We start from the raw sequence: 22,841 nt of genomic DNA on the forward strand, positions 1-22,841 counted from the left end.
AACGTGACCATCACTTATTTGTATTGTGGTGTCTAGGAATAAATTTGATCTAATTGCTATTACCAAAACCTGCTGGGATAATTCACACAAACAGAATGTTAAAGTCAATGGTTATGACCTACTTAAGAAGGATCCAGTGGGCAAAGGGAAGGGGGAGTGTCACTCTATATCAAAAATGGAATTACCTGTTTCTGAGTCACTGATAATTCAGAAGAAAATTATCTTGAATATTTATGGATCAATGGGCTAACAGATAAAGCACAAGATGAGGTATTAGCTCGTGTCTGCTACAGACCACCAAATCACAATAGGGAACATGACGACTTCCTCCTTTTGCTCCTATCTATAATTGGCAGGGAAAATAAATGACTATGGGGGACTTAAATTTGAGTGACATATGTTAGAGGTTTCATGTTACCAGTACTAAAATATTCTTGGAATTTCTAAACATTATAGATGACAATTTCCTAACTCAAAAAGTGTGGCAGCTAACAGAGGGGAATTCTTCATTAGACCTTGTGCTAACAGATAACGAGGAACTGATCACACAAGGTAGCTTAGGTACAACTGATCCTCACTTGATTTCTAATGCGCAAGCAAAATAAAGTCTAAACCAGTAAAGAAAAAATACACACACTCGCACACACAGCTTTAACAGAGCCAATTTCACAAAGGGAAAACAATTATAAGTCAAATCAGATGGGAAGAAGTATTTAATCAGAAAAATGTAACTGACAATCCACAGTTAAGGAAGAAGGCTGAGCTGGTGAAAAATCGACATGGTTTAGAAGGGAAGGAAGGCAGCTAGAAAATAATTATATATATTAACAAATGGAAGAAAGGGGAAGTTGATAGTAATGAATATAAATCAGAATTTAAGAATTACAGAAAACTGATAAAAGAAACCAACGACACAAGGATAAATCTGAGGAGATCGCCGGACCATTAATGCTAATTCTCAGTAAATGTTGGAACACTTCTTCCAGAAGATGGGAAGAAAGCTCATGTGCCAATTTTAAAAAAAGGGTAAACAGGATGACCCAGATAATTACAGGCCTGTCAGCCTGACATCGCTCCCAGGCAAGATAATAGAACAGCCAATACAGGATTTGATTAATAAAGGAGGATAATATAATTAATGCAAATCAACATGTGTTTACAGATAATAAAATCTGTCTAACTTAATATTTTTTCTGATGATATTACACGTTTGCTTGATAAAGGTAATAGTGTTGATGTAATATACTTAGACTTCTATAAGGTGTTTGACTTGGTACCACCACAACATTTTGATTAAAAAATTACAAAAGATATCAAATTAACATGGCACATATTAATAGATTAAAATCTAACTATACAATAGATCTCAAAATGTAATTGTGAGCAGGGAATCATCAAGTAGCTTTGTTTCCAGTGGGGTCCCAAAGGGATCGACTCTTGGCCCTACGCTATATAACATTTTTATCACTGACCTGGAAGAAAACAAAAATCACTGAAAGTTTGCATCTGACACAAATATTGGGGGAATGGTAAATAATGAAGCAGATAGATCATTCATTGTGATCACTCTGAATCACTTTGTATATCAGATGTAAGTGAACAATATGCATTTGAATATGGCTAACTGTAAATGTACACATCCAGGAACAAAAAATGTAGGCCACACTTATAGGATGGGAGACTATCCTGGGAAGTAGTGACTTTGAAAAAGTTTGGAGGGTCACAGTGCTCCCAGTGTGATGCTGTGGCCAAAAGAGCTAGTGCAATCTTGGAATTCATCAGCAAGGGAATCTTGAGTAGTTGAGCAGTTATTTTACTGCTCTATTTTGTATTTGTGCAACTACCACTGGAATACTGCGTCCAGTTCTGGTGTCCACAATTCAAGAAGAATGTTGATAAAGGCCTGGTCTTCACTGGGGGCCCGGGGGGAGAGGGGGTGTCGATGTAAGATATGCAACTTCAGCTACAGCAATATCGTAGCTGAAGTTAACATATCTTATTCCGACTTGCCTCCCATCCTCACGGCGCGGGATTGACAGCCGCGGCTCCCCCGTCAACTCTGCTACCACCGCTCGCGCCAGTGGAGTTCCAGAGTCGACAGGGAGCGCATTTGGGGAGACGCGATATATCGATCCCCGATAAATCGATCGCTACCACGGTGGGTAGTCTGGACATACGCAAAGTGGAGAGGGTTCAGAGAAGAGCCCAAGAATTAGTACAGGATTAGAAAACATGCCTTATATAGTGAGACTCAGAGCTCAATCTACTTAGTTTAATAAAGAGAAGTCTGATTAGTCTATTAAGTTCTATGTGGGGAACAAATATTTAATAATAGCCTCTTCAGTCTAGCAGAGAAAGGTATAACAGGATCCAATGGCTGGAAGCTGAAGATGAACAAATTCAGACTGGAAAGAAGGTGAAAATTTTTGTCAGTGAGAGCAATTAGCCATTTGAACTATTTACAAAGGGTCATGGTAGATTCCCCACCCCTGATGATGCTTAAAATGAATTTTGGATATTCTAACAAATCTGCTCTAGAAATCATTCTGGGGAAGTTCTATGGTCTGTGTTATAAAGGAGTTCAGACCAGATGATCACAGTAGTCCCTTCTAGCCTTGGAATCTATGAAAGACTGCATCAAGATGTCATGTCATATTGCAACCGGAAGAATAACATCTGTTTAATTGCCTAGGTACTGGGAGTGAAGAGGGGTTCACTCCTCCATCCCCCCACCCCAACTATTACAAGGGGATATTGTTCCTCCCTTCTCAACCTTCTATCTACCCTCTTGCTGATCTGGGGTTTTTCTTCTCTTCCTTGCTTTGTTTCTCTATTTCTCAGTACTGTGAAGAGGGGAAAGGAGTAATGAGAGGCAAGTTCAGTGTGTCAGATGGGGTGGCTGACATACTGATCTGATCTTGGATTCAAATGCCTTGCCCTGAAAAGCTATGTAGATGATACACCCTGTTGTCCTGTTCAACATGTCCTCTCTCATTAAAACAGTTTCCTACGCCCAGAGCTGTATGCTGTTGCTGAGCATGTAACAGTTGCATTTGCTTATTGGGTCACTGGACTACACAGATCCAATTAATTATGCCAAAAGCACTTCAGGGATTCCTGAAGTATGAAGTGCCATCACAAAAATCTATTCTGGATCAAGCCAAATGTTTTTGTGGAAAAATATACTGTGAATAAAATAATTGTTTCCAACTTGAGGCTAACTCTGTGGACTATCAAAAGTAGCAGATAATTTCCTGTCATGTGTTGTGAAAAATTTTTGCTAAGGAGTTTTGGTCAGTATTACTAGCATAAAATCCCATGTTGAATACAACTTCTGAACTTTCTTGCTGTATTCATTCTTTAGAAATGATTAAGGCAATTCCTTACCTGAATGGTGGAACTGACAGTTAGAACCTAGGAAAGTTTAAAGTTTGATCATGGTCTCCCACTCCATCCTAAAGCTGTAAATCCTGGTTGACAAAACTGAAGTTACAAATGGAGGACTAATTTTCATTGCTATATAGCAGACACAGAAATGGGCCTCTCAAAGACACTGATAAATCCAAATGGTCTTATAAATACGGCATTCTGAATCATCTCCAGTGAAAAGCAGAATACTGATGGAACATATGTTAATCATATGTATCCAAAGAGTACTTTCCTGGCATGAAAGAAATCAGAGCCCGCTTCCTCTGACTGCCATTTTCTCCAGCAGGGTTGTAGATCCAGGCAAAATAAAGAGGTTACAATTATATATATAGAAAGTTGGAGGAAATGAACAAAGTAACTGATAGGTCACATCTGAAACCTGAAGAATTTCCTACTGAAAAATTCTTAAGTTCAGGATCAACTCCCCATGAAATATTAATCACTTATTTTTCACTCATGGCACATTAATGTCATTTTTAGAAAACCTAGAGGCAATGAGAACCAATTACTGATTAAAGATGCAAATGATTCTTTAAATTTTTGTTCATATCTTTAATTTTTCTTCTTCCCCTACAAAATCTGAAAGCTCACTGTAAATACTGTCTTGCATTCAAAGGTCCTCTTCTAACACTGCTTTGCGGATATATAAATGCAAATTCACATGTTTTAGATTTTTGGGACAGAGAGGCAGGTGTGCAAGTCACACTTCTGTGCCCATACAAGACTGTGGTGAACCAAAGTATCTGCAGAGGATCAACATGGGGAATTTTAATAACCTGAATAGGGTCAGGGAGGGGTAAATAAGCAACTGGAGCCTTGTTGTAAAGGGAGCAGAGAGGGAGAAGTAGCTGAGGATGTGTATTATTCATCCGATGTGAATTGTGCTAAGGGTTAAAAATAATACTTCACATTTCAATGCTGCTTGACATTTTCAAAGAGGTGAGCAAATATTCATGAACTAACCCTACAACCCCTGTGAAATAGGTACCATATATACTCGATCATAAGCCGGTTAGTTTATAAGCCGACCCTCCCAAAGATGGATAGGTAAAAATGGAAAATGTTTATAATGCGTTCATAAGCCGACCCTATAATTCAGGGGTCAGCAAACTTTGGCCATCAGGATAAGCGGCTGGCGGGTCGAGATGGTTTGTTTACCTCGAGCGTCCACAGGCACGGAGGTAAACCTACATAAACAAAATGTCCCAGTGTGCCAGCTGCTTACCCTGATGGGCCAGGACAGCAACTGGTGGGGAATTTTTTTTTGGGGGGGGGGGGGGGAGGGAGGGCAGAGAAGAAGGGGAAGGCTGGGAGTCAGGGGAGTAACACCTGTGACCACCCCCCCCACATGACCCCACCCCTAGCCTGGGACCCCCACACACTCCCCATCCCATCCCTTCCCACCTTATCTGGGGATGGCCAGGGGAGGATGTCTCTGACCTAGCTGGAGCAGCTCTGGCAGGCTGGGCAGCGCGGCCACAGCCTGCTCTGGGGGGCGGGGCCGAGCGGCACGGCTGCAGCCTGCCAACCCCAGAGCTGCAGCTGCTTTGGAGGCAAGGGGGAGAGCAGCATGGCCAGAAGCGGAGAGACTCTGGCCCTGCTTCTTCCCTTCTGTCTCTGCTGTCTCTCTTTGCTCCCTCTGTTGGGGGGAGGGGCTGTGTCCCACCTCTCCCTCTCTACAGCCGTTCATAAGCCGACCCCCTTCTCTGGTGCTTCCCTTTTTTACTAAAAAAATTCGGCTAATGGACAAGTATATACAGTAAGTGTCATTTCCATTCTTATATATGAGGAAATGGACACAGAAAGTTACATGACACATCCAAGGACAAACAGCAAGCCAATGGGGAAAAAAAACCTTAGAACTTAGGAGCTCCCAAGTTCTCAGCTCTGTCTTTATTCCACAAGACTAGGCTGCCTGAAGACTAGATACTATGAAAATCAAAATGGGGTTTGACGAGATTTGAATCCAGAAAGGTACTAGAAAATAAATATATAGGACAATTTCTGGATTCAAATCTCCTCAGACCCTCTAGTGTAGGAAGGAGTTATCTTCAGGCGGACATAATTAATTTGCTTTTAGGTGGAAATTGTAATGAAACTTTGGCAGTCCTATCCTGCCATTTTTCTGTCTTATGCAAGATCATCTAAAAATGCCACCCCTATGTGATTTAATAAACATACCAAACCTAGAGACGCAAATACCACCAGAAAGGCATAGGCCGATTATACAGTTATCATTAGATAACAGTATAGTCGTTAATGTTAACAAGTACACTTGTTTAATTGGGTTACCACACGGATGCCAACAAATGTGTCATTTTACAGTAACTTGGCAGTTAACCTTTGTTATCACTATAGGTTCCGTCTCCATGAAGGCTTTGCCATGTAGTATACCAAGTATAGTAAAACACTCAGCTTGAGAAATCTTCTGGAGTGTTAATAATCCTGTGTGCTATCCGTTTTAATGGTCTCCTTTCTTGAACAAGACCAAATAGCTCTGAGTATCCAAGAATTCTAAGTGACCTGTCTGTAATGTGAACCAGGTTCAGAAAACCACAGTGAACTGAGCAAACCTCTGCATTTTCTTCAAAAGCTTTTGGATTAGAGGAACTAGAGGCAGTGATCTGATAGCTGGAAAGTCTCAATGCACTGAAAAGGCACCCCCATTCCTTTTGGATGTCTAGACCAACAAACAGAGACAAACTTCTGTCTTGACAAACTGCTCTATTACAGAGTCCATCTCCTTGTGATGGCCAATTTCTAAACAACTGTAGCTTTTTAAAAAAGAATCTGTGAAAGTGAGACTGGCTAATTAGGTCCAAGAAGAGGATGAAGCAAGGAACTGAAATTTCATGCAGCCTATTGCTATAGCACAAGGGTTCTCAAACAGGGGGTTGTGAGGTTATTATGTGAGGGGTCGCAAGCTGCCAGCTCCACCCCAAACCCTGCTTTGCCTCCAGCATTTATAATGGTGTTAAATATATTTAAAAGTGTTTTTAATTTATAAAAGGGGTCACACTCAGCGGCTTGCTTTGTGAAAGGGGTCACCAGTACAAAAGTTTGAGAATCACTGCTATAGCACTTTTCTTTTGCTGAACTTCTATTAAAGGCATTACACGGCAGTCTCAGAGTCTGGGAAAACTTCCACAGTAATATGTTGACAAATTTTGACTGTGTAGGCTATTAAGACAGTAGTAGAATCTATTTACTTTTTCCTTTTGCTTACTACCAATCCCTAGCACTTATGGGGGATTACTCTGTATCTTGGGCAGCAACAGGCTTTGTTTAGCCTACTTAAAATGTTGAAACCTCCCATCTCTGGTCTGCTACGGTCATTACAACCACCAAGATTTTCCATCAAACCAGTGAGGCGTGGTGGTTAAGGTTGCTATTGCTGACGTAATCATCTTGATACACCTTTTCCACTCTGACATCCACATTACAGAGTAAATAGCATCTGTTAGCTATGCTTAAACACTGCTCTAAATACCTGCTTTATAAGCAGCATATTATCTCCCTCATTAACCAGTTCTTTTACAGTGGTTGGTATGACATGTCAAAGTAATTGCTTTGTTCCTTGAATGCCATCTATCTATAAAAACCACAGCCAAAACATTGTTAAGGAATGTGTTAATACTTTCCTGGAACAAACTCAGTCAATGTATTGGAATATGCTACAAGGACACAGGCCAGTCACCTTTAAACCGGACAGATCTGTCATGACGTGCATAGTAGATCAGCTGTGGGAAAACTAGTGCCAATTTGCACTAAGAACTTTCGAGTTTAAGAAGAACATGTTCCCATGGTGCATTCCAGCATTTTCCTGACAAATTATATACACCAAGTTGTTTTCATACTTCCAATAGTAGAGAAATTGCTTAAGATTATTTCAATTGTAGCAAATGAGCAACAATAAAGTTTACACTGACAAGAAAACTACTTCACATAAGTGTTTCCAGCTTAAGCGGCATGAAACTTAAAAAAAAAAAAATCATACTCATTCTAGTGCTAAAATGAAAGTACACTTAATGTAGACATTATTGTATTTGATCAAACATTCAATGAGGGCATTCTACAAAACATTATAATATTTGATTTAAATCCTGAAGAGGCTAATCTATATATTTTACATAATGCATCAATTCTGATTAAAATGTTGGAGATTCTAGTTTTACAATGAAAACCTCAAAGCAGCTTTCATTCAAGTGGCATAGACAAATATCATTAATACAAGCTCACATTTTAATATATAGGCTAAACTCCTGTGTGCAGAACCTCACATCCTCACCATTGATCGAAGTTCATTGAATAAGCAGACTGACATCTAGTGAGCACCTGCGAGCTAAAACACAGACATGTGAAAAGCTATTTCTCAAGCTGTGTGTGTTTGGCTCATGCAGCTTGAAAACCTAATCAGTTTGGTCAGAAGACCTTAGAACCACCTATTAACTTTTCTGAATTCAGCAAATAAAAACAAAGGGAAAGGCCCATTACATGAAAAAAAAAATCCCTATTACAAAGTACAGCATTTTTTGCTTCCCCTAAAGTTGCTGCTGACTTAGACATCTTTTATGTCATCTGAATACTATTGCAGCATTAATGAGTTCCATTAGTTTGAAGACTAAAAGAAATTTCCAGCTAAACTTATTTATGTAACTTTTTAAAAAAATCAGCAAGCTCAATTACAAATAATGCAATTCCGAAGAGAAAATGTTTCCTTTCTTCACAATCATTACACATTAAGTCTTCCATTAACCAGGAAAAAAACAGTTATATTTTAAGAAATAATTATCCTACAAATTAGATTTGAACATATACATATGAAAGTATTTTAGTTCTGCTATGCCAGTGACTGAACTACAGAAAAATGTATGCCTGATCCACCTCTAAAACTCAAAGAAAATGTTAGTTTTATATATTTAAATTATATATTTGAAGGACACTTCCATGCAACTTTGAAAATAGTTGTTAAAAATAATCTCTTCTCCATTATTTATAACACCCTCTTAGATACTGGAAAACCACCTGTGCCTGACAGATTTTAGCCTCTTCCTAAATGTTTTCTTCTCGGTTCCTAATGAAGCAGAAGTCACCATTGTTTCATTTATAATTCTTTCTTGTAATGCAACATCATGAATCACATCAGCAAGGATATGAGCAACTTTGGAAATTATGTTTATTTAATAAACTGCTACTTCACAGCTGACACACAGAGTTTACATACTATGTTATTTTGGTCCTGCAAAATTGTAGCTTTAAAAAAAAAAAACACATCGTAACAAGAAATTGTAATTGTGATCACCTACAACATAAGGTAGATGAAATTATGTTCCTAAACTGTTCTTAAAAGCCACCAACAGATCAGGTTCCACCTATATTAGAGACTGCAGGCAACATTTTCAAAAGTTCCTACATCACTTAGGCACTTAAGTTCCACTGAAAAATCAATGGGAATCAATGAGAGAAGTTCCAAAATCACTTAGGCACTTTGGAATATTTCACCCTGCATCTCTGACAATTGCATGCAGCGTAGTTATAGCCCTGTCAGCCCCTGGATATTAGACAGACAAGGTGGGTGAGGATAATCTTTTACTGGACCAAGTTCTGTTGGTGAGTGAGACAAGCTTTCAAGCCACACAGAGCTCTCCTTCATGTCTGGGAAAGGTACACTCCCAGCATCACAGCAAAATGCAAGGTGGAACAGATTGTTCACAATAAGTAGTTGGCACATATTGTAAGGGGACCACTAATCCCCTCTTTTGTTCGATGACTGCAGATATGTTAACAGGCCACTCTACCATGAATAGTCCCTTACAATATGTACTAAATATTTATCCTAAGCAATCTGTTCCACCTTGCATTTTGCTGTGATGCTGGGAGTGTACCTTTCCCAGACCTGAAGAAGAGCTGTGTGTGGCTTGAAAGCTTGTCTCACTCACCAACAGAACATGGTCCAATAAAAGATTGTCCTCACCCATCCTGTCTCTCTAAGTCATTTGCACTCCTTTATGACACTGCAGATCACAAAGGCCGGAATGAAGCATTCAAGACACAGGGACAAGGCATTCTCAGTTGAGGGGATCTGGTTGTGGAATGAATCTTCAAAGGAGAATAGAGAAATCCAGAGTCCTGTCACCTTTGGGAATGACAAAACATTCCCCTTCAATAAAGCTTTTCCATCATTACCAGAATGACACTGACAGCATCTACCACTATGTCTTCCCTTCTTGAAGTTATTTTAAGCATAGCTTTTTATAACCCAAAATGGAAGAACCAAAGACGACTCCATTAAGTGCACAAGGTAACTTGTAACTTACTATTACCAATAACAACGAGGAGTCCTTGTGGCACCTCAGAGACTAACACATTTATTTGGGCATAAACTTTCATGCGTGCTTGTCCATAAAAACATGCTAACCTATTTCTGATGCCCTCCTTGCTGAAACATGTCAACCTAGCCCTCTGGTCTTTTGATTCCTGGGAAGTATGGAACAAAGCTCCCTTCTGTCTTTCATATAGTGTCACATGTTTTAAAAGGAGGGGCTGTTTTTTCTGCAAAAAATCTCCTCCCTGATATTAAGAAACCCAAGAGCAGGGCCGGCTCCAGGCACCAGGCACCCAAGCACATGCTTGGGGCGGCACCTGGTAAGGGGGGGGGGGGGGTGAGGGGTGCGGCGCGGCATTCCGCGGGAGGTGGGGCGCTCTGGCGGCGCGGCGGGGGAGGGCGGTGGGGGCGGGGCTTTTTTTGCTGCTTGGGGCAGCAAAAAAGTTAGAGCCGGCCCTGCCCAAGAGCATCGTTGGGTGCTTAAGAGCAGGCCAGGTTTTAGGAAAACATGAACTTGTAACCTCAGACAATGGTCAGAATCCATGTATCACAGGTGACTGGGGGTCATCAGAGACATAAAACCTCCAGTCTGCCTCGAACAGAGAGGGCCTGCACATTACTGGTAATTGCAGGCAGCAGGCTTAATACTATGGAATATTTTAAAAACGCTTGCGATTTTGGTGCCTGGTGAAAAACGGATTAAGAGCCTGTGAAAGCTCTCTACAGAGAGACTTCGCCATCCCTCCCATGAAGAAAGGACCTGAGGGAGGGAGGAATAGGCCAAAGTGAATCCAGGATGGCCTTTTTTCTATAGCCCTCCACTCCACAGCTGATCTTCAAGCTCTCAGCACTTCTATGCCTGTGGCCCAGCAGACAAGCAACAATACCATCCACACTGAAGACTGCTTGTGCTTGATGCCCAAATCAGGTCTTGTCCCTCATAGACAAGCTTTTTAAATTCCTAATGTTTCTAGTGGGAAAAAATCAACCCCAGGTTTAAGATCTCTATCCATATCCCCACATGACCCTTGACCATGAAGACCTGGTACTCCAGTTTAAAGATAGCAGCTGTGATTTGCAGATATTTTTACCCAGTACCCACCGATGTCATTGATCCCAGGGGTCAACATTCTAAGAACTGTGGGAATTCTGCACATTAGAAAATCAAAACCCAAGAGTGAGAATTCTCCCAGGTGGTATCTTTAGAAAGAATTCTGTTTAATTAGTTCTGCCACCCCTTACATCATGCTAGTCACTATCTCTCTGTCAGTCCTCTCTGATAAATCTTGGCATAAGAAGGCACTTTACTCCTCACTCTCTTTCTCCCCAGCTCCTAAGGAGCAGCAAATCAGAGGCCACTTCACTTTGAAATTCCCTCCAGCCTGTGAGAAGACCAGTAATTCAGGAGTTACTCTGCTCTTGGTCCCCCCTCACTTTCTGTGAACAACCCGCAGCTCCAGCCACTCTGCCTTCTCCCTGCCCCCCTAATAAAAAAACCCAAGAGCACCTGGACTGTTCCTGCTCCTTTCCTCTTACTTCTCCTTCAGAAGAGCCAGCAGCTCCCCAATCACACTCACTCGATCAACATTTTCACTCACCATGGAAAAGTGAATTTTTATAAATCCTAGTAGACATCATTCAATAAATTTACAGCTGTAATCTGCTAACCCTTTTACAATAGAAAGTAAGACAATACTCTGCATGCCTTTCTTCTTGGAATATCACTCAACAGAAATGTATTTTTCTTCTTACCAGAACTGGGCATATGGTTCACTCTAGGTGGATTTAGCAGCTCTACTGGCTGATCTCGGCCAGAAAGTCCATCTGGAAAACACAAAAAGGATTTGACATCACCACCTGTTTGCGGAATGTCTAAAGTAGTTCAATTAACCAAAGTCACTAACAGAGCCAGCACTAGGGGTATGCAGACTAAGCAATTGCTTAGGACCCCAAGCAGCTCAAGGGTTGGTGGGGGGGGGGGGGGCTGTTAATTATTAGCATGTGTTTGGAAGGGGGCAAAAATATTCCTGCTTAGGGCCCACAATGGGCTAGCACCACCTCTGGTCACTAACTAACTATCAATGCAAAGGAAAAAAATACCAATAATCACAAATCACTTTAAACAAGGATTCTCTAAAGTCAGCACCATAACAATCACTATATCATATATCAAGCCAGAAAATATGAAACCTACTTTAATCTGTTCTGCTTTGGTTTTTATTTAGTATTTAGTTGTAATGTCAGAATTCAGGGAGCCTTACTTGTCAGTCTTGCTACTAAAAAGGTACAGAAAATAAGTCCTATCATTGAATAAATAAATGGCTATTTATTTTTCTTTTTAGCAACAGTATGGTGAAGTTGCTAACAGAAACACAGTCCTGGGAGGCACATTCTAAGAACAGCTGTAATATGCTGAAGAGATGGTAAAGAAAACAGAGTGCGGTGCAGGAGATTAAAATGCACAGACATGCATCATGCACCTTGTTTTGCAGTAGTTTGGATTTCAGAAAAGGCACATCAAAAAAACCCCACATTTATTTTGTACGATATGCAGAAGTCCATCTTGTCAAAGCATTTTTCCATTTTAAAGATTACATCTTCCATACAAAACAAGTTGAGGCAGAAACGGAAGTTCTTACAAGCAACTACTTCACAATGTCACACCAGACTTCTTGACTTTTGCCCAAAAATGAAAGAGCAAACACTTAAAAGTATTTGTTGACCATGCAACTATGGCCCACACCCACTTCCCCCACTTTTTTGTTGTTGTTGTTAATTCTTCTCCTACATGCGGCTGTCTACCACCTTCTAAAGTCATGTGAATCAAGCTATATACAGTTCTAGAAACATTAAAGCAGGTATCCTATCTCTCACAGTCAAATCAAAAGACAGCACTGAGTTTATCATTTACATGTTAATGTTTCTTCATGACATAAACACTGGCTCATCTTTTCTGCATATTTTCTCTACTCCAAAAAGTCTGAAGAGAAAATGTAATTAAAAGTCCTATCTGTTGTGTGCATCAGTTGTCTCTTAGTATCACTTTCGATTTGGTAAAATCTCAAGTACAATATATCAATAAAATAAGCTGTGTCATGAGCTTTTCTTTTCAAATGGAAGCAAATATTGCCCCTCAAACACATGCCAGTTAAACAGTTTGGATGTTCATTTTTTATTAAAGGAAATAGAATAGCCAGTAAAATAAGGAATGATCCCACAGCTGCAGTGGAATGAATATGAGAGATTTGTCTATAAGAAATTGGTGTTTGGATGAGGACTAGGTTCTGCTGAGGGTTAATCTGGACAGCTAATACTAAACTGGAGGAGGGAAAAGAAGAACTGGCTAAACTTATATCAACATTATTAACAGGTGGTGTACAATCATTTATGAATCAGGCTCACAACTTTGTGGCTTTATTAGAACAAAGGTTACATAGCAAAGAGCCCACTGTCCCATCTGTGCTTAATAAGGAGAGTGCAACTTTTTGTTTGGGATGTGGCACTTGGTACGCTTATCTATGCATTTGTCACCTTACCATTAGACTACTGTAATACTATTTAGGGCTACACCTAAATTATTCAGAAGCAGAAGACCCTCCAGAATGCAGTAACTCGTGTATTAAGCAGAGCTTTGCACTAGGAATACATGTATTCTGCAAGCTTTCTGTAGGTTTCCAGGTGGCATTCAGGGAACTGGTCTTAATTATTTGGATCTGGGTTACCAGACTGAAGGCCTCTCCTTCCTGTATTACACTGCCATAGCTTTAATCATCAGAGATGTTAAAGTGAAGCTCTCTCAATACAGAAGAGGGTGCTGGTGGCAGAGGGTTCTCTGTGAGAGCCTCCTGCCTCTGGAAGGACTTCTCCCCACCCCCTTACTGTGCAGGGGTCTAGAGCGGGGGTGGAGAATCTTTTTTCCTATCGGGGGCCACTGAACCATAGAAAATATCTGTCACTGGTCACACATAGCCCCACCGGAGAGCGCAGAGGCTCAGGGCTTCCCCTAGGCTCCGGGGTGGAGCCAGAAATGAGAGGTTCAGGGTGCAGGAGGGGGCTGGGGCCAAGAGGTTTTGAGTGCGGGAGCAGACTCAGGACTGGGGCAGGGGTTTGGGGTGCGGGCTCCAGCCGGGCACCACTTACCTCAGGTGGCTCCCAGTCGGTGGCAGGGCTAAGACGACTCCCCCTCTCCCACCCTGGCCCCGTGCCACTCCTGGAAGCGGCCACGATATGGCCAGGCAGCTCTGCACAGTGTGCGCTGTCCATGCCCACAGACGCCGCCCCTGCAGTTCCCATTGGCCACGGTTCCCCATTGGGGGCCTACAGGCGGGGGTAGGCACACGCAGACTTGGAGCTTTCTTAATCGCCCCTGTGCTTAGGGGCCACCGACCAACCAGCCTGGCCCCTAGCTTCCCCCCACAGCGGGACAAACTGGCGCTTGCGGCTCCAGCCCCATGTGGGGGTGCCGAGGCTCAGGGCTTCCGGCCCGTGGTGCGGAGACTAGCCACGGGCTGTATGAAATTAAGCAGGGAGCCAGATCCGGCCCACGGGCTGGAGGTTCCCCATCCCTGGTCTAGAGTTTTAGCATTGGAGACATGCTGATCTTTAGCAGGGTATTTGGAGAATGGATGGAATTACAATTAGCCACAGTTATTTACTGGCATAAGATAGTTACAGTCTGGGGCCAGCTCAGCTTGTAATTGTATGGATTCTGGCTACTGACTTAAAGAGTTTAGGATTTTTTATTATTGTGAATGTTCAGTTTTAGAAGGGCTGCCTGATCTTGTGATGGATATTTCTAGTATCTTTTTATAAATCTAAATAAGAAAGATGCCCAAATAATTGAGTTTTCAAAAAACCACATATCAAAACAATTAAACCTTTTTGTTGCTCTTTTTTTATTCAGCCTCAATAATATGCTCAGTTCAGTACAAGAGAAAATTTGTTTTAAAAACCTCTTCCTTAAAACATTGAAATCTTAAGAAACAGGAGTATACTGAGTAAGCCAGAGTTTTTGTTTTTATAAAAGTTATGAAAACACTATTTAGCATGGAAGGAAGTGAGTTACTAAGAGAAATTTTCATGGAGAGTACAGTAGGTTTGCTAGCACTTAGAAGTACATATGTTTGATTCTGAAACATACCTTATTGATATCCAACTCAAAATTTCAGAAACCACTCTAAAGTTCACCAACAGTTTTAAAACAATTAAAAAAATTAAAAATATGACATTTTTGAAATTTCAAAAAATCCTATTTCCTCCCTTAAAAAAAATGAAAAACAAAAAACCCACAGACGTTCTAGTAGTGTACTCCCTTCTGCTTCCCCCTCTCTATCCCACCCATAGCTCCCAATGCACCAAAGACAACAAGGCCTTGACAGGGGAGAGTGCAAATATTAACAAATGTGAAGAATAACTGAAGTGATGCTATGATGAGGGAAAAGAGGCATTTCAATTCACTAGTCCTACAGTACCTAGATAGGAGTCTCAGGACAGTATTTTTTTTTTTAAATTGAATTGGCTGAAACCAAATAACCTATACTACACTTTTATTTTTCTCCCTGCTCCTACAGAAGTAAAAAATGCTAGCACCAGAGACCAGACCACCAATAACACACACGAAATAAATACTACATATATATAAAATCTTATTCTGTTGATGCTCTATTTCCCTCCATTTTAACATTAATTCTTGAAATAGACTCTTGGGGAACACACCAGATTCTCCCCACTTTAGTTCCTGGAAGTAACATTCTCCCTCTTTGTTCCTATCAGCCCTCATGTGATCACCTGGAAAGCATTCTAGAATTCCTTTTTTTTAACTGGGAGAAATGTAACAGATTAAATTTGTTGAACAGGAAGGGTTGTTTCAATGGTTAGTTTAGCTAGCTTGCTGTTTGGTGAGTACATGGGATGGAAGTGATGCAATTTAATTATTATGAACTGTATATTAAGTTATGACACCAGCACCTAGAGCAGATAGATAGCTATTTCTGAATGGGTCTTAAGCAATAAAATGTTCAGTTTACATGCTTATATTTGATCTAATACTCTTGTTAAAAGGGTTAGCATAGAGAAAAGTTTGTAATTACCATGCTTAGAAAATGTAGAGTCTACTTTCTTTTCTGTAATTTCACCACCCATGACATGGGCTGTTCTGTAACCAGGGCCGGCTCTGGCTTTTTTCCCGCCCCAGGCAAAAAAGCCTCCGGCCACCGCCGCCTCCGCCCCTCTCCCCGCCCCCCAGCACGGCGGGGGGGAGGGCAGCCGGAGCCCCAGGGGAGGGCGGCGAGCCCCGGCCGGGGCTCCGCTCTCCCTGGCAGCCGGGGGAAGGGCGCCGGAGGTAGAGGGCAGCCAGAGCGCCGGGGGGGGAGGGCGGCGAGCCCCGGCCGGGGCTCCGCTCTCCCCAGCTGGGGCTCCGCTCTCCCCGGCGGCCAGAGCGCCGGGGGGAGGGCGGAGTGCCCAGCCGGGGCTCCGCTCTCCCCGGCGGCCAGAGCGCCACACCGCACCGCCCCCTCCAGGTGCCGCCCCAAGCACAAGCTTGGTGGGCTGGTGCCTGGAGCCAGCCCTGTCTGTAACAGAGCATAACTACAACAAGGAACTTCCTCCCCAGGTTCTAAGCACGGAGCTCTCTCCCTTTACTCTTATATACATCTCTTTATTTCACACTTTTTAAAATATATCTGCGGGGCTTTAATGAAGGAAACCCAAGGGAAAACTGCAGAACCTTACACACAAATGTTATACCAGAGGACAACAGCATGTTAATTTTACAAGCTTCCAGACTGGAGACCCCCAGAGAAGTGTCTGCTTCTCTCAGTGGCAGGGAGACTGATGAGTTAGCAATACTCTGAACAATTCTCCCTGCCAGCATGACATTGCGAATCTCAGGGAGGCCGAGCCCTTGTGCTTGAAAGATGAAAAGGAAGAACCCAGTCATAATGGATCAGGATCATCTGAGTTTTAACTCAATATTACAATTCCATTTTCCCACCAAAGCAAGGGTATAGATAATATGCAATGGGATGATAATCAAAACAACGTCAATGACAGCCAAAACAAAAAGTTATCCCAAATATTAACTAATTTTCTGCTCACTGCTTTATAGGAGTAAGGAATCTTCCAGGCAATCAATTCCTCATAAAAAGCAAAATCAGTTTTTTCACCTGGAGTTTTGGTTTTGCCTAGCACTGTTATTATCTGAACAGGCCAGGCAAAGCAGAAATCCTTCTTTACACATCTGCCGTAACCAGACAATTGAAAAGATCAGTTGAACACAATTCCGCTGTTGCCAGAACACTCTAAAAATCACTATTTTAAATCAGCAGACAAGCACAAATCTGGTCTGCCTGGGGAAATCCGTTTTAGTAGTAAGATAAAGATACCATAGAAAACTAAGTTTTGGGACCAAATAGCAATCCAGGGCCTGAGGACATTTTCTTTCAAAATTAAAATCATACATACTGTCAATGCACTTGCTACAGTAGGAATTAACATTAACACACAGTAAAATCTGTAATGTTATATCGAAAATACACATGAAAGAGCTTGGTCTACAAGTTAGCTGCTGCATATTAACCACCGTTACAAAACTGAATAAAAAATAGAAAAGTCAGGCATCACCTTCCAAAAGCAACTAAATTCCCTTAACTTAGACACTTAGGAGGTTCCAAAAAGCAGCTCAGGAAAAAAAATATCTAACAAGCAATACAAAAGCTACTCTGATCTATTGGTTAGGGGTTCCACAATTTTTGCTGTGAAGATTAAAATTCCACACAATGTTATTAAGCATGCACATCTATTGCTATTAGAATATTAGAAGACCATTATTTAAAGATATTTTTAAAAACAAAATTACCATGCTTGAAAGAAGAGATTTTTTTAACCATGGTAACTGCCAAATCAAGTCAGATTTTCACCAGATAAAAGACCACATATCCAGTTTAAAAGTGCTCTTCCCTGCACAATGTCAACATTATTCCCCCTTCTTCTGGAGTGCTACAGCTATTCAGAGAAGATGAGAAAATTTGCCTGGATTGTCTTCGCTCTCAAAAAAAGATTTAATCATAACTGAGCAAACTTTCAACCTTTTTTTTTTTAAAAAAAGGAAGGCGGCAAAAGAAATCTTCATTCTGCCAACAGTAAATCTAGTGAAAGTTTGAGAAAGCTATGAGCAACTGAAAAAAGGGCCGTTGGAAGAGGACTGATTAGGCAACCTTACAGCTGTGACTACAAACTCTAAGTATATTAGAGAAAAAACGGTAAAATGTTTTTTGAAAGAAAAAATGTGTAACAACAGCCAATACAACATATGTTGTGCTACCACACTGAAAATAAGCTGGCAGTCTTGATTGATTTTTACTTCAGGTCCTGAATAAAAAAAGCACTTTCTTTGCTCCTGCTGAGCTGCGTTCCCATCTTACCATGGTTACTTGAGACGTTCAGTTCATGATTCTGATGACGTGTAACTGACCTTTACAATATAAGAGAAATGCTTTTACACAGTGTTTTATGCCAACATTCATGAATAAGGGAAGAGATAGGAGACATTCTGGATTGAAAAATGACAAAATGAATAAAATTAGTTTCCGTTACCAAAATTCCATCAAAGACAGATTCATAGATTCTAGGATTGGAAGGGACCTCGAGAGGTCATCGAGTCCAGTCCCCTGCCCTCATGGCAGGACCAAATACTGTCTAGACCATCCCCGATAGACATTTATCTAACCTACTCTTAAATATCTCCAGAGATGGAGATTCCACAACATCCCTAAGCAATTTATTCCAGTGTTTAATCACCCTGACAGTTAGGAACTTTTTCCTAATGTCCAACCTAAACCTCCCTTGCTGCAGTTTAAGCCCATTGCTTCTTGTTCTATCCTTAGAGGCTAAGGTGAACAAGTTTTCTCCCTCATCCTTATGACACCCTTTTAGATACCTGAAAACTGCTATCATGTCCCCCTCTGTGTCTTCTCTTTTCCAAACTAAACAAACCCAATTCTTTCAGCCGTCCTTCATAGGTCATGTTCTCAAGATGTTTAATCACTCTTGTTGCTCTTCTCTGGACCTGCTCCAATTTCTCCACATCTTTCTTGAAATGCGGTGCCCAGAACTGGACACAATACTCCAGCTGAGGCCTAACCAGAGCAGAGTAGAGCGGAAGAATGACTTCTCGTGTCTTGCTTACAACACACCTGTTAATACATCCCAGAATCACGTTTGCTTTTTTTGCAACAGCATCACACTGTTGACTCATATTTAGCTTGTGGTCCACTACAACCCCTAGATCCCTTTCTGCCGTACTCCTTCCTAGACAGTCGCTTCCCACTCTGTATGTGTGAAACTGATTTTTTCTTCCTAAGTGGAGCACTTTGCATCTGTCTTTGTTAAACTTCATCCTGTTTAACTCAGACCATTCCTCCAATTTGTCCAGATCATTTTGAATTATGACCCTGTCCTCCAAAGCAGTTGCAATCCCTCCCAGTTTGGTATCATCCGCAAACTTAATAAGCGTACTTTCTATGCCACTATCTAAGTCGTTAATGAAGATATTGAACAGAGCAGGTCCCAAAACAGACCCTTGCGGAACCCCACTTGTTATGCCTTTCCAGCAGGATTGGGAACCATTAATAACTCTGAGTACGGTTATCCAGCCAGTTATGCACCCACCTTATAGTAGCCCCATCTAAATTGTATTTGCCTAGTTTATCGATAAGAATATCATGCGAGACCGTATCAAATGCCTTACTAAAGTCTAGGTATACCACATCCACAGCTTCTCCCTTATCCACAAGACTTGTTATCCTATCAAAGAAAGCTATCAGATTGGTTTGACATGATTTGTTCTTTACAAATCCATGCTGGCTATTCCTTATCACCTTACTACCTTCCAAGTGTTTGCAGATGATTTCCTTAATTACTTGCTCCATTATCTTCCCTGGCACAGAAGTTAAACTAACTGGTCTGTAGTTTCCTGGGTTGTTTTTATTTCCCTTTTTATAGATGGGCACTATATTTGCCCTTTTCCAGTCTTCTGGAATCTCTCCCGTCTCCCATGATTTTCCAAAGATAATAGCTAGAGGCTCAGATATCTCCTCTATTAGCTCCTTGAGTATTCTAGGATGCATTGCATCAGGCCCTGGTGACTTGCAGGCATCTAACTTTTCTAAGTGATTTTTAATTTGTTCTTTTTTCTCCTCGGCCACCCAAACAAACAAATACAATCAGATTAATCAAGGCAAATTTAATTGAAGGGAAAAGAGTAGATATTTCTCCAGGCTGTTTTACCAAGACACCTGTACTGCACCAGTTTCTCTGCCCTCTCTTTCCCTTTGTGTCCTCCAGGAATGGGAACCACAGGGGAGTAATATCTCATGGCAAAATTACACATCCCAGAAAAACATGGAGGGAAGGGGATACAATAAGTGATGTCTCATGTGACAGACTAGATAACCTGGCAGTAGGTCAGATTTAAAAACTGCGCAGTCATCCCAGCTGCTTCAAAGTGTAATTAAAGGTGTTTACATAGAGCTCAAGCTATACAATATGTAATTGGCAAACTCTAACATAGCTTTTTCTACTCTGGTGTAAGCCATCACACCAAATGACATCGTATGGTGTGGTCTTGCTCAGTGCTTACATTTGAAATCTTGGGGACTGAAAGCAGGGTGTGCTCAGGAGGGTCCTCTAATGTTGCATTCATTGCTCCCATCTGTCCAACATAGCGTGAAATCTACTGACCTACAGGACACGGCAAAGCTCACCTAATTTTATCAGGATTTCTTCAGAGGTTTATAGTGTGATATGCATTGTAACATATGCATTGATCATTGAATTGTGTGTTTTAATTGTGTATATGCACCCAGGGACTATGTGATGGACATGTTCCAAATCTAAAAACAACAACTAGATATTTGTTTCTATATATGCATTGTGATCACATAACTTCTGTTTATGAATTTATAAAAGGAGCATAAAGGGGAGGGGTAGTTCTTGAATAAAAATACCCACAATATTCATCCACACCTTTTATTTGAGGAAAACAGTTCTGTTCATGGCTGATTTGGGTTTTTGTCTTCCTAAAATGTTGTGAGAAATAGTGCCCTTCAGTAGTATTATTGGAATGAAAGAATGCTGAACTGGAATATGTGAGAGTAATAAAGACCAGCATATATCTTCAATTTGTGCCTGCCAATTAAATGTGGTCCACTATTATTTCCTGAATTACAAATTGCTGTCATACAAGATAATTGAGAAATATAACACTAAGTTAAAATGATATTAGTAATGAGAAGAGTAGCTTTTGTGAATATATTATTTATCTGCCTATTCACTTGAAGTTTACAAGATGGAAAAAACCTGTACATTTACGAGTGAGGAAGCAATTAAAGGCAGCAAATGCATTATTTTTCCTTAAACCTATGAAAAAATGCTCTATGCATGTTTCCATTCTAATTTGTCTGCACTCAAGAATCTATTTTTGGAACTCTCCCTGGACTGGACTGTAGCACATGTACTGTAATGGCATTTTAATTAGCCCAGAGAGCTGGAAGATGCACTGTGCATCCAAAAGGGAAGAAGTCTAACAGAATGAAAGCATCCTTCACTTGCTTCTCACAATGTGATTTATAGCAGTTACCAAGAAGAAACACCAATAGCACATTCAATTGAGTTGACTGCTTAGTCTATTATTAAAATCCAGTGTAACCTAACAGCGTGCAGAACTCAGCAGAAACCATCATTCAAATATTTGCTGTAAGCAGCTATTACTGGACAAGCTCTATTTACTATTATTACAGCAACTGTGGGGTAACAGATAACTGGGGATATCTACAATAAGAACTGGGGATGGGAATAAGGGAAGGGTATAAGAGGAAAAAAGAGTTAATCCAACATTGCTCTCAATTTTACATATAGTATCTAGCATTAGAGACCTTTCACTGCTTATGACTGACATGGTGCATAAATTAGCAGTGCTATCTCTTAGCAAAGCCCTGAGTATTTTCAGAAATACTCGTTTTCTTCTGTAACACATCTTCTCTTTTGATTAGCGGTAAATATGCCCAATGGCCTGTGATGGGATGTTAGATGGGGTGGGATCTCAGTTACTAGCGAGAATTCTTTCCTGGATGTCTGGCTGGTGAGACTTGCCCACATGCTCAGGGTTTAGCTTATCGCCATATTTGGGGTCAGGAAGGAATTTTCCACCAGGGCAGATTGGCAGAGGCCCTGGGGGTTTTTCGCCTTCCTCTGCAGCATGGGGCCCAGGTCACTTGCTGGAGGATTCTCTGCACCTTGAAGTCTTTAAACCATGATTTGAGGACTTCACTAGCTCAGACATAAGGTTAGGGATTTATTACAGGAGAGAGTGGGTGAGATTCTGTGGCCTGTGTTGTGCAGGAGGTCAGACTAGACCAGGGGTCGGCAACCTTTCAAAAGTGGTGCGCTGAGTCTTCATTTATTCACTCTAATTTAAAGTTGTGTGTGCCAGTCATACATTTTAATGCTTTTAGAAGGTCTCTTTCTATAAGTCTATAATATAGAACTAAACTATTGTTGTATGTAAAGTAAATAAGGTTTTTAAAATGTTTAAGAAGCTTCATTTAAAATTAAATAAAATGCAGAGCCCCCTGGACCGCTGGCCAGGACCCGGGCAGTGTGAGTGCCATTGAAAAACAGCACGCGTGCCGCCTTTGGCACACGTGCCATAGGTTGCCTACTCCTGGACTAGACGATCATAGAATCATAGAATATCAGGGTTGGAAGGGACCTCAGGAGGTCATCTAGTCCAACTCCCTGCTCAAAGCAGGTCCAATCCCCAGCTAAATCTAAGGTCCCTTCTGACCTTAAAGTCTATGATTATGACATGCATAAGCAACAGCAACTGAGTCACAATGATGTCTTCTCTCTCTACTATACAAAAGGTTTACACAGATTTGAGTTTTAAATCTCCTTCATGTCCCTGACACAACTGATTACCCAAGAGACATTATTATGTCTAAATGTCACATGGAAGGTGACAAGTATCCCACTGAAGTCAGTAATAGCTCAGCAGCACCTTGCAAGTTGAGTACCATAAGTTAATTTCTGT

The 22,841-nt window shown here is 41.1% G+C and overlaps 1 protein-coding gene across 10 annotated transcripts in view; it reads right to left on the minus strand.

Annotated features, from left to right (window-relative positions):
- The window catches only part of HDAC4 (histone deacetylase 4), a 438,771-nt gene that overhangs the window by 262,667 nt on the left and 153,263 nt on the right, over window positions 1-22,841 (minus strand). For 8 of the 10 annotated variants that reach the window (XM_005299905.3, XM_005299903.3, XM_008163408.3 and 5 more), the window contains one exon: window positions 11,507-11,578. The exons of the other annotated variants lie outside the window; for them this stretch is intronic. In XM_005299905.3, coding sequence (XP_005299962.1) covers window positions 11,507-11,578 — 72 coding nt within the window. The remainder of the gene's footprint in view (window positions 1-11,506; window positions 11,579-22,841) is intronic. 10 annotated transcript variants of the gene reach the window in all.

The sequence above is a fragment of the Chrysemys picta genome, chromosome 11 (genome assembly GCF_011386835.1).
Source record: "Chrysemys picta bellii isolate R12L10 chromosome 11, ASM1138683v2, whole genome shotgun sequence".
Lineage (NCBI taxonomy): Eukaryota > Metazoa > Chordata > Testudines > Emydidae > Chrysemys > Chrysemys picta.